The following is a 15,073-nucleotide window of genomic DNA, read 5'->3' on the forward strand; positions in this document are numbered from 1 at the left end:
TTTCGCACCCTTCGCAGAAAGAATTTCGATTCCAACGAGAAGCAGGAATTTCAATTGCATTCGTTACATTTTTTTTTTTAACGCTGTCAAGGAGAGAAACTCAGGTTTCCTCGACACTTTGGGCGGCCAGTCCTATTTTCCTCTTAAAAAAAAATACATAGAATAAAACGTATTCTCAGCATTTAACGATATAAATAATAAAATTATTAATTACAATTTTTAATTAATTTAATAAAATGCAACAAAATCGTTATTAATTTTAATTAAAATCAATAATTATACAATTATAATATTCAATAATATATTTCGTCCCCTAATCAATATCATAAAATTTTAAAATATTCATCAATCTAGCAAAAGCTATAACAAATAAAAATAAACAATCGATTGAAATTCCTTATATTATAATCACATCCTTTTTGGGATTGGTTAGAGATTATTTTCTCATCGAAGAGGAGGAGGGGGGGATGCTCGGAAAATTTTGCCCGCGCGAGGCTCGATCGCTTTTTACGGAACGAGAGAAGGGAGAACTTGTCTCTTTTAAGATACAAAGGCACTGTACACGTAATGAACATACAATTAGAAGAGCGTTAAAAAGGCGGTCCGGATGATTCTTTCTCTCTCTTTTTATCTTTTCACGCCCGTCTCTCTCTCTCTCTTTCTCTCTTTCACTCCCTCTCGCTCTCCTTCTCTCATTTACATCTTTTTCTTTTCTCGACGATAAAACGTGCCCCGTTAAAAATATCGCTTCATTCTACAATATCTGTCTGTCGTTTTAAAATACGGCCATTTAAATTTACGGCCCTTAAAATAGGGGAGCGATTTTCCTTCGTTTCTAGCTGCATTGGTCGAGACTAACTTCTTCTCTCTCCTGTCTTTATCTAAATTATTATCTCTCTAGCTTCGTCATTTAAGGAAAAATAGATGACTATGATCGGATTGGATGCGCGGTAACTATTTATTATTATTACAGAATATGAGGGAAAGAGGAGGGGGATGGAGATTGCGAAGGGAAAGGGGGAAGAGGGCGGAAACGATTGGTCAATGCGATCAGAAGTCAAGAAAACGCTCCTGGCTTAAAGGTGGGATTTCTCACGCTTATCACAATTTGGCAGTGAACGTTTTCACTTTGTTGTTGTTGTTCTGTCGTTAAGAAATACACATAGCTTACATAGCGACGTAGTAGTAGTAGTAGTAGTAGTAGTGTTTCAGCCATTCTTTTTCAAAATCTATACACATATATACTCGTACGATTGCTAGCTATATTAATGGCTCGCTCTATATATATGTCTAATTAACGCTACGCTTTTTATACAGGTTTATCCGTATATATACAAATGTATGTGTGTGTATATGTATATGTGTACATATATGTACGGCTTGGATTGATGAGAAAAATATGACTTCCCTATATATTATATTTCACGGATCAAAAATAAATTCTCGTCTGGTCTGCATAGTTCTTTTTCATATCTCGGTTCTTTTAGGGTGTACAATTTAAATTATCAATAGTAGTAGTAGTAGTAGTAATAGTAGTAATAATAATAGTAGTAGCACGGTTTATAGCGAAAATATGTTTTCACGCATTCTCTGTCCTTTTGTATGAACAATTTCATTAATCCTTCATGGATACAAAGTTAATTTTTTAGGGAAAAGAAGAAATTTCTCGCTCTTCTCGAAACTTTTTCAGATTTTTTTTAAATTACATTATATTACAGTTCATGAAGGATCAATGATCGTCCTTATCTTTATGTTTGTCGAGAACGCTCAAATTCGTTTGTACGCATCCGATTACGCAGATCTGCATGATTTTGGTTTGGTCTGGAAAAGAAAGGCAATTTCCTATGATTTTTCGAAATCGAATCCGTAAGTAAAAATGTCCTATCAAGTCAAATTTATGAGGAAAATGAAGTTAAAGCTCTTCAAAAATGATTTTTCTACATTTCTGAAAAATGATTTTTCTACATTTTTGTATTTCACATTTTTTTTTAATTTGAATATTGCTTGAATATTGTATTTTAACATGAAAATATAAAAAGAATCTTGTACTGCAAGCACAATGTATAATTTTGCTTGCGGATTTGATTTCAGGAAACTACTTTTTTTCCCAGATTATAGAAAAAAAGTAAAATTTTGCAGACGTGTGTTATTTCTTCTTGCGAATCTCTTTTACCAATTTTTATCGACGAAAGAATTAAACTCGAAGAAAGACTTTTATGACAAGAGGTGTCTACTCAAACACTCTACAGAAAAATTTCCTGATTTTTCTATTCAAGCATTTCTATTCGAAATTCCAGATAAAAAGAATACTTTGAAGATTTTTTGATGCAATTTTCTAAAATAAATTTCTTTCTTGTATGCGATGTCACTTATGTAAAGGAGAAACATTTAAGTCTCAAGTGCTAGATTTGTAAATGTACTGAATAGTTTTCGTAAGATAAACATTTTTCACTTTTTATCATTAAAAATTGCAATAAAATACTTGTATTGCATGTTCAATATTTTGTAGAGACATTAAATATATAAACAGAGATAGATATTATATTTGTAATGTATTGTAAACTTTCCCATAATTCACTAGCTAGTTACAAGAGCAAAATTATCGAAGGGAGAATTTTTTTTAAAGAACTCCTCGAATTCAATAAAGTTCCATAAGAATTCCCTGACTTTTTCAGATACAAAAGAGAATTCCCTGAGAGTTCCAGGTTTCCCATGTTTTTCTAAAAAGTAGACACCCTATATAAAGAACACGATTAAAGGGGCTCTCAAGTTTTTCCAATCGGGTGGATTATAATCGCCTTAATTTTGTATTAATTTACAAAAATATCGAACAAACGCACGACACAAACGAATGCTTTCGTTTTTCTTCAACTACAAAGGAGCTCTCGCTCTCGAAGGAGTTCTCTACATTCTTATAAATTTGCCTAACATCCTTATCCTTTACATTATATTTTACCTATTTATATTTATTTCTTTATTTATTTATATTCATATATTTATATATTTATAATATGTTTACACACAGTAAATCACTAAAAAATAGACTTCTAAAATCCCCTCGCAAGTATTAATATTACAAAAACATTTAAAACAAAAATGAAATAATTTTGAAAAGATTACATTTCAGTTATCTTTATTTCTATTTTATTTTATTTAGAGTGATAAATATTGCAAGGAATTGATGTATAAACAAATCAGAGTGACTCTATTTAAAAAAATAAAGATGATTTTTAAAACCTTTTACCACCTTTATCTAAAAAAAGAAGACAATCAAAAGATAACTTTTTCAAAATTATTTCATCTTCGTTTTAAATATATTTTTTGTATAAAACCAATATTTTTTAAGAGATCTTAGAAAAGACAGTTTTTTCTAGTGATTCATCCCGTGTATACATATGTGTGTATGTGTGTGTGTGTGTGTATGTATAATTTACGAATTAATGATTAATCGAAGGATGTCGAGTCAGTTCGAAACTTGCGGCTGCCGGCGAGATAATATAATACGATAATATATATATATATGCATGGATCACTTTCCTTTTCCACCGGCAATCGTGCAAAGTTGAGATCATATAACGTTCTTGATCTAAAATGTGAAAAACGAAATTATTTACCGTCCCTCCTCCCTCTGCACTCTTCTATGGCGGAGACCCTGTCTCGTGTATTTCATCCCTCCCCCCTTCCTTTTTTTACACACTTCGTCCGGAAGCGTCGCGCGTGATCGTCTTTGACCGTACGCTAAGTTTAACACACGTACAGATGCCCAACATTCGCCAGAAGATCATTGCTGAATCATCTCCTTCGGACGTCTCAATTTGAAAACTCGATCTCTATTCTTAGAAAAAAAAAATGATAATAATAATACAAGTCCTTGATACATAAAACGAGACACTGATATGTCAATTTAGCGAATGTCGAGGCATTTAATGTACGGAAAATAGAAGAGAACGCGGCAGTTATTTTCTCTCCAAACTACTCACTCGATGGAACTAGGCGCTTCTAGATATTCAAAAATACATCCTCCACTTTTTCTTTTCTCTTTTTGTCCCCCCTCTTTCCCTGCGCGACTTATTGGGGCCTGGAGGATCGAGGAGTTGAAAGTTAAAAGCGAATCCATATCCGTCACGAATTGGTCCTCTTCGCTGCCCCTTGAATTAAGTGAACACTGTTTGCAGCTTCTTCAAGGAATTAGCTTCTTCAAAGCAATTTTTTGCCCCTCGATATCTATAAAGCCACGAAGAGAACCCGAAGCGTTCAATTCAACCTGATTTTCGCGTTTTTGGGTTGGACGTCTGATGACGAATAGGACAGATGAGTCGCTCTTAATCCTTAAATTCCTCCGAATCGAACGTTAATATACAAGGTGGCGGTCTGGCACGTTGTCGACTACGAACGCCGCGATCAATTGACGAGACTGTGAGTGAAAAGGTACGTTTGTTCTCTTAAAGTTATAACCTGATGAACAGAAGCTCTTCCTCTCCTGCTGGCGTATCTCTCTCTCTTCGACTCTTGGCGAAAAACCTCTCGCGTATCATCGCCCTGCGCGCATATTTTTTTTTTGGTCTTGTTAAATCTTAAGGATCCCGTCAACGCAAGCATTTTAAGCCCTCATCGGGAGAATAGAATTTCTACGGGGGATCAAAGCTTTACAAAAGTTAGCTAACTCATTAGAACAATGCGAGAACAATGTGGGAAAATTCGAAAATTTGACAACGCTTTGGAGCCTCAGACTTCACTATTCTGCTTTGTTTCGTCAGATCCATCCTTTGTGTTTCCAATTTCTTTTATTTCTCCGTTTATTAACTTTGACAATCAACGACAATCAATCGACAGTCCCCTCCTGGAGATCGAAAGTGCTTATGCAGGGAAGATTGAAATTTTACACGGCGAGAAATCAAAAATTCCTTTCTCATGTCAATTGGGAGATAACGTGTGTTAGTTGGCAGTAGACATCATTCCACGCCCTAACGACACCCTCGCTAATTTTCTTCATTTTTTTTTTGCTTTTTCAAGACCCTCCACGTCGATTTGTATACAAAAATGTATAAATAGTTTGAGCAGTTCCACGTAGTGGCAGTAGCTTGCCTTCATACGCATATTTTCCTAACAACGATCAATTAACGACGAGCGATCGTTCATTCCCTTACGCAATTCTACACTGTATAATACACTTAATAAACGGCTAATCTCTCTTTCTCCTAGCGTCTTCGTAAGTGGCAGTGAATCACGTTATCGCCAAGTCTTGTAAGTCAACCGATTCTAAAGAGAAATTCTTCACGATAATTAATTATATGATGATAAGGAGTCTGATGAAAGAAAGCGTCCAACGTACCAAAACGGAAACGATCGCATGACGATGCCGCGGGGCGATTATTACACGCTATTTTACATCCTCCGACAGTCGGGAACAGTCTTCTCCAAGTCGATACCCAAGAGCTATGTAAAGAAGAAAATCATGTGATCGCCGTCGCATATTTACAGAGAATAAATTGAACGGCGACTTTTCCTCTTCTTCTTTCTTTTTAAAGATATAAGCCAACTAGATTTGTACAAACAACGCTAACTAATGAGCGATCGCCTCGAGGACTTTTCTCTCCTTCTCTCTTTCTTCCCCAGGATCGGCTCATGCAAGACTCACTGTCACGGAATGACAGCTTAAACGTCATATCGTACACAGATTGAGGCAAAAATATACAATTATTATGACGAGGCAACGCATGACCTATAATATTTCAAGTGTCGATTTTAGAAAAAGTTTTTTTATCAAGAGACATTGTTTACGGGGTGTTTCAGACCACATTTTTCATTGCATATTCTTGTACCTTACCTCGAGAACTTTCCAAAACACTATAATAAATTATTTTTCCATGGAATGCTTTTCGAGTTATGAGGCTTGAAATCATTCTTAATTTTACATAAACCATAAAATATCTTGTAAAATATTCATTTTTCGATTATCTTGTCTTAATACTTTTATGTACAAAATAACGAGAGGAATCAATTGGCGTAAAAAAAACACATAGTTGTTTTTAAGAAAAAATATGTAATTTGCAATTAACAATCCCATATTTTTTCTTGAATCCAACAATTGATTCCTCTCATTATTTTGTACATAAAAGTATTAAGGTAAGATAATCGAAAAATGAATATTTTACAAGATATTTTATAGTTTATGATTAAGAAATTATTTTAAAATTAAGAAATGATTTCAAGCCTCATAACTCGAAAAGTACTTCATGGAAAAACAATTTATTATAGTGTTTTGGAAAGCTCTCGAGGTAAGCTACAAGAATATGTAATGAAAAATAGGGGGTTCCATATAAAAAAATGCACTTCCGGTCTGAATTGCCTATTTCCGACCGGAGCCAGAAGTTGAAAATATCACCATTCGATAGAGCGGCACGCGATTTATAAAGAAAATGTTTTTACTTTTTTTAAATAATCACTTCTCTAGTTTTTAAACGGGTGGTCTGAAGATTCCATAATTTTTACTAAATCCTTGCCTTTTTCTAAAATCGAAATTAATGTCATGCTCTGCCTGTTTCATTTGGAACATTCGTAGACGATCGCCTATGAGGAGCTTTCAAGGAGCCGGTCCCGGTTCGTTTCGAGTAGCTCTCAGGTACACTGATAATGATGCTTATCGCAACAAATGTCCTCTCGTTACCTGCAAGGAATAACGCTAGTAGCAATAACCATCCGGGAAGAATCCGCATTTCCCGGATGGTGGTGATCACTACTGTTGCAGCGTGCCGAGAAAGTCTAAATATCTGTGTTGCATGTAACCTCAGGAGGACTGGCCGAGCTGTGCCTGCGACATAGTCGACATCGCCGCCGCCGCCGCCGCTGCCGCCGATGACGACGATGATGACGACGATGAGGGAGTGGTGGCGGAGGTGGTGGCGGTAACCTGCGGCATGTGTAAAGTGAATCCGTCGTAGACATCCATTAAGTCGCGCATGCGATACTCCTCGAGGCAGACGAATCCTTCCAACGATGGAGATTGCTTACGCGCGCAATCCATGCAATGCACTACGTGACGTTTCTCTTGCTCGCGGATAAATAGAATATTGAACACCTCGATCTGCAAAGAATAAAATATATATTAAAATATATATTAAATGATATATTAAAATATTATATATTAAAATATTAGATTATATATTAAAATATTATATATTAAAAATGAAAAAAAAATATAATAAATAATATATATAAAAAAGAATATATAATATATTCTTTTGTATATATATTATTTATTAATAAATATTATATTAAAAAAATGAAATAAACTAAATTTGTTTTTCAACGCTTGTTTTCTAGAAAAGAAAATAGTTTCGACATCTCAGGAGATATCAGATATCAGATATCTATTTTCTTTACTTTCATAGAATGAAATTTCATAGAATGAAATGTGTGTAGAATTCTATATGTCTTCTGTGTGATAATAAATTTCTACGAAAATTGTTTTACTGAAACATTTATAAGAAAGAAAGACATGCCTCGCATTGACCGCAATAATGCGAAGCCTCATTCTTGCCCCGGCCGTGGAAACGCACTTCCACCCCCTTGCTCTTCACAAACTCTAGTATCAAGCAACACTGTCGTATTGTCCGCAGCAAGCAGTTCTTGATGAGCTCGAACAGCCGCGGATCCGATACCTTGATGTTGCGCGCCAGGTTCCACGAGAGATGCACCATGGGCACGATCGATTTAAAGGCCTGCAATTTATTCCATTCGTAGCGCTCAATTGCAAGCTGATACTGTCTGGCGGTGAGCGGTCCGACGTTCCACGCGATGTTGTTGCACCAGCCGACTGCTTGCACCCAGTGCACGCAACCAGCATTCACCCACACGAGGTCGCCCGGTCGTTGGAGAAACCTGTACACCGGGATGTTCTCCTCGTACAGGTCGTCCAGGTTCGGCCACCAGCTGCCGTGCAAGTAACTGATGCCGTTGCGCTCGCAGAGCGAGCATATCATGCCCCAGTAGGCGTCCGGTACCGCGAACCATTCGCAATCGCCTGGTCCGATGTTGATGTTGATCGAACAAAAATTATTGTTCTCCTGGTGGCCGGGTGTCCTGCTGCCTGGTACCTGAAAAGAAGTACAAAGCTTAATATGTTTGAAGAATACAAGACACGAACGTACCAAATCCATTATTCGTCTTTTCGAAATAGCACTGGAATGTTGTAGGTCTGATGAAATAATGTTAGATTATCTTATCATAAAAATAAAGAAAAAACTTACTCGAAGGAAGAAACGATGAAAGAATGTGCGTACGAGGGAAGAATGTGTTTAAGTCACACCAACAGAGGAATTTTTTATTTGTGTATTTTGTAAAAATACAGATTAAGTTACTAGTAAAATTATGTAATAATTATTGCTGATCAAAATTACTTCAAGCTCTGTCATATTATCAGAACTCACTTAAAAAAGTACGCAGATCTTTAAAAAATGAAAAATTAAATCAAAATAGGTACATAAGAGTTACAGCAAAGAAACAACACTTTCTTCTTATTAATTGTTGGGTTATTTCAAGCTTAAAATTACAAAAATAACGGGCGTTATTTATGTAATTTTACTCACATGTGTCAATTTTGATTTAATTTTTTATTTATTTGGATCAAATCCCTAACTATTAATATTTAAAAACTGCCCTATTGTAAAAGTGTGACACCAAGTGACTAGATCTATTCTTCCCTTAAACTCTTCATTTGTTCAAAATATTCTTCAAATTGCTATGCAGAAAATATACTGGAACCTCTCAATAATATATAATAACACCTCGAAAAAGAATATTGCATTCTTTATATAAAGTGTCTCATTTTAATTTATTCCTCCTTCAAAAAAAATTTTTATTTTTTATCATAGAAACAAATGCTTCAAACAAAGGTTGTTTCAAGAGAGAAAAAAGGTAGAAATATTAGTTTGGATAGATGTGAAGATTAACTTAGTTCTTTTAAATAGAACTACCCTAATTTGTCTATATAAATATATTTCTCACAATATTCCCCGTTAAAAAGTTATCACAAGGATTACTCAATATTGACATAGATGATATAATTTACATTGTTTATACAAAGATGTAGATATTATAATTTACAGATAAATGTTCAATCCATGTCCCTGGTTTATAATTGATTAAAATGATCGATGATTTACTATTTTGAGATTCCAGTGTACTCTACGTCAGTGATTCCTAAAATGAGGGGGGAGGAAGTGATTATATTTACAGTGCAGCTATTTGAAGTTCAAATATTTTTAACCTAAATATTTTGATAATTTAGTAAACAATTAAATTAATAAATTAACAATATTAATTAAATTAATAATATTAAATTAATAATTAACAATTAATTCAATAATCATCAAATAATTTACTATAATATAATTAATCTTCACGTAGCTCTAGAATAAAATCAGTTTTTCGAACAAGCGACAACTTTATGAAAATATACGCAAGTCGCAACCCTTACTAATAATTTTTTCTCTCATTTCTATCTTTATCGAAAGGGGTACTGATGAAATATTTCTTTTAAAGAGAAACATCAGCCAGAAAAAGACTGGAAATCACTGCCTTACCTCTTTTGAAAAAATTATACATTTTTCTAATTCTTCTAATTATTTTACCTTCATGTATAACTGCACCGTATTCATCCCCAAGATGACATGGCCGACATGGCTAAGCATATTGCCGGCCGATACCACTCTAGCGAAAGCCGGTAACTTCATTAGCTCGTGCAACTGCGGTTTCCATTTTCGCTCGTCTGACAGATCCACGTTGGTGCCAAAGCGCAGCATCTTGGTTCCTGGTCGACCGGCCAAGCCAAAAGTATTCTTCTTGCGTCTGACCGTTTGACCAGTGCTGTCCTTTGAGTCCGAATCTGACAGGTTGGAGACGTGTATTCCACCGCCTTGCACCTTCTCTTCTCTCAGGCTCTCTTGAAAGCTCGACGCCTGGTACTGCGCATACTTGGCGATTGTCGTATGGCTACGATGACTGATGCAATTCCAGACCTTCTTGTTGAGCGTAGGATCCCAATTCTCCTCGCTGGTCTGCTGCATCTGCGTCCTCACCTCGATACCGTGATCTGGATTCGCTTCCACTAAGGTCTTAGTCGAGAACAGGCCCAAGTCAAGCTTGAGCGCTGCCGCGAGGCCGCGTATCGCAGCGATTGGATGCTTGAGACAGAATTCTTGTAGCTGCGGGCTGAACGCGTCCTTCTTGTTCTCCAGATAAACGCTCGGCGTAGGCGGCAACAATTGTTCCTTCGTCAGTCGTTGATTGGGCGGGTCTGGCGGAGCCGGTGGTGGCGAACGATCGCTCAATATCGAGCAATTCGGCACTCCGTTTAATCCCTGACCCTTGCACGCCTCGATTATCATCCTCGCATCCATTTCAATACTAAGCTCTTGCTCCGGTTGTGACTCGCACAACGACTCGAGCTTCAAATTCATTGTTGTCGGTGTCTCTGCCTTGGAAATGTTGACAGCAGCTTCGCTCTTGTTTGTCATCGCCGACATCGTCGTCGTCGTTGTACTCGAGGACAACGACGACATTGTCGTTTCACTCTTCACCGTCGTCGTCGCTGTCGTCTCACACTTGACTGCTGCTACCGTAGTCGTCGTTGCGACTGTCGTCACGGGTGTCGTCGTCACAACTTCCGCCGTCGATTTCGGCTGCGTTGGTTGGCAAGAAGCTTCCTCAGGCTTTTCCAGCTTGATCTCCTTCGCTTTGTCCGCCGCGTTTTCCTCGAGATTCGATGGCGAGAATGGACCGGAGCTCAGTGTACCGTTGTCATTGACGCCGCTACTCAATGGCTCCTCCTTCACGACGGTGTCTAGACCATCAGAGCCAAAGTGCTTAAGGAGATCCTCCGCCAGCGACGTAGCAATGTCCTTCTGTGATAACAGCGCCTGCAACTCCTGATCCGTCATGTCCAGATTGTCCTTATTTACCACGGCCGCAGCGGAACTTTCCGGATAGCCGCCGGTCACCGAAGAGATTTGCGTGTAACCCTGAGCAGCGTACTGATTCGGCTGCTGCTGGTACTGACCGCCATATTGAGGGCCGCCTGCGATTTGTTGCCTCTGAGGCGGATAAGTGGGGTCGGAGGCAGATTTGTAAGGCATGCCTGGTGACTGCGTAGTGTTCCCGGTCGCCGCTGTATTGTAACCAACGTTGGTGTCCGAGAAGCCTGTCTGCAGTGCCACCGTACCTCCCTGCAACTGAACGCCGATCGAAATTAAATGATATACAGGGTAGATCAAAAGTCTGGATACAGTCGAATATCTCGTATAGAATGCATTTTAGGACAAAATGCTTTAGACAAAAGTTGTAAGGATTAAAAAGATGTATTTAACTGTAATATCTATTTGACAGTGAATGGCGTCGCCAAGATCAGGGCAAGGTCAATTGAATTTTTTTAATGGAATTCCCTATTTTTCATTGCATATTCTTGTAGCTTACCTCGAGAGTTTTCCAAAATATTATAATAAATTATTTTTCTCTGAAATACTTTTTGAGTTATAAGGCTTGAAATAATTTCTTAATTTTACATAAACCATAAAATATCTTGTAAAATATTCATTTTTCGATTATTTTATTTTAATACTTTTATGTACAAAATAATGAGAGGAATCAATTGGTGTAAAGAAAACACATAGTTGTTTCTAAGAAAAAATATATAATTTGCAATTACCAATTCCATATTTTTTCTTAAAAACAACTGTATGTTTTCATTACACCAATTGATTCCTCTCATTATTTTGTACATAAAAGTATTAAGATAACATAATCGAAAAATGAACGTTTTACAAGATATTTTATGGTTTATGTAAAATTAAGAAATGATTTCAAGCCTCATAACTCGAAAAGTACTTGATGGAAAAATAATTTATTATAGTGTTTTGGAAAGCTCTCGAAGTAAGCTACAAGAATATGCGATGAAAAATAGGGGGTTCCATTTTAAAAAATGCACTTCCGGTCTGAATCGCCTATTTCCGGCCGGAACCAGAAGTTGAAAATATCACCATTCGATAGAGCGATACCCGATTTATAAAGAAAATATTTTTACTTTTTCGAAATAACCACTTCTCTAGTTTTTAAATTGGTGGTACTGGTCTGAAACACCCTGCATTGACTTTAACGTGACATGTTTACATAAAAAAATTAAAAGAATCAGAACTTGTCATGACAAAAATTTCCGCAGAGTCTAAGACTTTCTCTCCAGCATGCGAGAAGGCTAGATTAGCGGCATAAGAATGAATATTATCCGACATTTACCGGTTGTTGCGGTATCCCATAGTTCTTGATGACACCCGACGACTGGCCGAGATTCTGAGGGTGACCGCCATAGGCCGTGGGATGACCGGGCTGTCCTGGCCTTAGGGTCCGCTGCGCCGCTTGCTGTTGCAGCCTAATGTGTTGATGCTGCTGCATCGCACGGTACTGTTGCTGCAGCTGGACGAGCAAGGCCTGTTGCTGCTGCGTCAGACTGCCGTGATTTTGCTGCAGGAACTGCAGCATTTGGAGTTGCTGCGACGATAGACCACAGTACGGTGGTGGTCGTTGCTGCGGTGCGGCTGATATCGCCTCGTCGGTCTATTGACGCAAAAAAAAATTCATTAATCTTCAATACAAGCATGAGATACCCAATCAGCCCTAATATTTTCTTTATACATCTTTATTTAGCTTCTAACGTTATCTTCCTTATACAGGGTGTCCCAGACTTAATGAATCAGCCGTTAATGGTAGATTCCTGAGATCATTTGGAAATGAAAATCTTAATACCAAAATATTGAGGGAGACTTCATAAGTGGGATATTTGTATATCTTCACTTTTGATCATTCATTCATAAATTCCTCTTGCAAATAATTTTGAGATTTCCTATAGTAAACCGAATATTAGATTATATGATCAGATAAGACCTCTACCTTAAATCGCTTGGGGTTCTGTACTTGAGCTTGAGGATAAGGCGGAGGCGGACCAGTAGGTGTGGTGCCATATTTGTACGAAGGTCCGCCAGGTTGTTGTTGTTGCTGTTGCTGCTGCTGCCGGCTAGTGATCTCCGCACTGATCGGCAGATTCCAAGCGTCCTCGATCGACGGCAAATGCCGCTTCCTGTAAATAGAGATGAAAATTAGGATAATGGCTTGATAACTAATAAAAAAGTATAAATACACCAAAGCTTTGAAAGTTTCTAAAATTCCAAAAATACGATTGAAGCTAAAAGTAGAGAGTGTGGTATAAAAATACATGATATGTCTTTTCCGTATCGACCGTGTGATATATTTGATAGACGCGAAACGTTTTTAACTGTTCGGTGATTTTTATTAGATTGACGCGGTTTCTTGTTTGCGAAACGGAATAATAATCATGCTGCTCGTATGACTTTTCCCTGTTATTGTTGTAGAACGAGTGCTCCAAAAATAAATATTTTCAGCACAATATTTATGAAATGTCATTTTATATCGATCATAATTTTCGATATCAAAACAAACTCTTTACATGTTGAAAAAACTCAATGTTTCTTATATTCAGAAAACGAGAAAATATTATTTTGATCGAATATGAATAATTCTTATATGTTTAAGCCGTTGATCATATTTATAATATTATATTTGACCTTTTATAACGTGAAAAAAAGAAAGACTTTAGAATACATTATAAGAAAAGTCTATTTATAAAAATATCGATATAAAGCGGCCAATTTTATATGTGTTTTTCCTTGTTCTTCGTTTTATTATATTTATAGTTAATAGATATTTTTTTCTTCACAAAAATAGACTCTTAGAGAATTTTAATGGTTTTTGCGAAATATGAAATGCGAGATGAAAATTCAATCTTTTGTAATCCCAATTAATTTCGACACGTTATTTTGTATTTCAATACGTTAATGTTGCGTAATCGAGTCCCTTATTATTCCGAAAAAATTCGAAAATTATAAAATCATAAAATTAAATTTAAATAAAAATAAAATTCAAAAAATAAAATAAATAAATAAATAAAAAGAATAAAATTCAACAAATAAAATTTGCAGCCTGCAATGATTCCATTGTTAGAGGATTATTAAAAATGAGATTTGCATCGGAGGATTAATATTTAAAAAAGATAAGATTTTAAAAATAAAATTGAATTAAAATTGAAAAAAATAATTAAATTCAAAAAATAATTATCGTCTATAATTTATCTATCCGAGGATTATTACAAGTGGAATGCGAGGGGTTAATATGATTGAGTGTAAACGGAGAATCGTGTCGTAACATTGTAATATAAATTGATTTTTTTTCGACTCACTTGGTAGCGACAGAAGGCATTGGTGGTGCTTGACTTAGGTGACTTTGCAGAAAGTTGATGCGCTGTTGGAGGGACGGGTTCATCGGGTTGTTGCCACCGGACTTGACGCCACCCAGGCCCATCAGTGGACCCGTGCAATTCGCTGCGTTGCTGTTTCCCCTGTAAAACCAGAAGGACGACTCTCTTATCTCAAATTGACCTAATAACCCAATCGTTCGTCGACTTGTGAATTTTTTAAATCGCGTCGCGGAACATAAATCTAGCCTTCAACTTACAACCACGTGCCGATCTCTGAGCTAGAAATACACTGATATATCATGGAGCGTAAAAATGCACGCATGATATGACGAGTAAATAAAATGATTAATCAACATGCTAGAAATTTACCTACAGAGATAGAGCGTGTAACAATTATAATAATTGAGATTTTTATTTTCTGATTAAAAATCACATATTTCTTTTCTTTTTCTTTTAAATTTAATTTTAACAATAATAATTAATAAACTAATTACTACTACTTAATAAACTAAATTATAACAAGTTTTCATCAGTGTTGAAAAGAAATGAAATAATTAAATAGTTCATTTAATATCATAATATATTCATTTTATACGTTTAAGCAATTTATCATATTTGGCCTCTTAAGTTGTCGAAAAAAAAGAAGGACATTGAAATATATTATAAGAAGCTCTGTTTAATTTATAAGAAATAATTTTAATTTTAACTTAATAATAATTTAATTTCATAATAAACGTGCTCTTATTTTAAATA

At 36.1% G+C, this 15,073-nt stretch overlaps 1 protein-coding gene across 2 annotated transcripts in view; it reads right to left on the minus strand.

Annotated features, from left to right (window-relative positions):
• Window positions 1-6,273: 6,273 nt before the first annotated feature.
• Window positions 6,274-15,073, minus strand: part of LOC105247921 (histone demethylase UTY) — a 77,001-nt gene continuing 68,201 nt past the window's right edge. For both annotated transcript variants that reach the window (XM_025406807.1, XM_025406809.1), the window contains 6 exons: window positions 14,303-14,461; window positions 12,940-13,126; window positions 12,289-12,606; window positions 9,633-11,231; window positions 7,503-8,096; window positions 6,274-7,084 (listed from right to left, as the gene is read on the minus strand). In XM_025406807.1, coding sequence (XP_025262592.1) covers window positions 6,788-7,084; window positions 7,503-8,096; window positions 9,633-11,231; window positions 12,289-12,606; window positions 12,940-13,126; window positions 14,303-14,461 — 3,154 coding nt within the window. In that variant the 3' untranslated portion in view covers window positions 6,274-6,787. The remainder of the gene's footprint in view (window positions 7,085-7,502; window positions 8,097-9,632; window positions 11,232-12,288; window positions 12,607-12,939; window positions 13,127-14,302; window positions 14,462-15,073) is intronic.

The sequence above is a fragment of the Camponotus floridanus genome, unplaced genomic scaffold (genome assembly GCF_003227725.1).
Source record: "Camponotus floridanus strain SB8 unplaced genomic scaffold, Cflo_v7.5 scaffold155, whole genome shotgun sequence".
Classification (NCBI taxonomy): Eukaryota; Metazoa; Arthropoda; class Insecta; order Hymenoptera; family Formicidae; genus Camponotus; species Camponotus floridanus.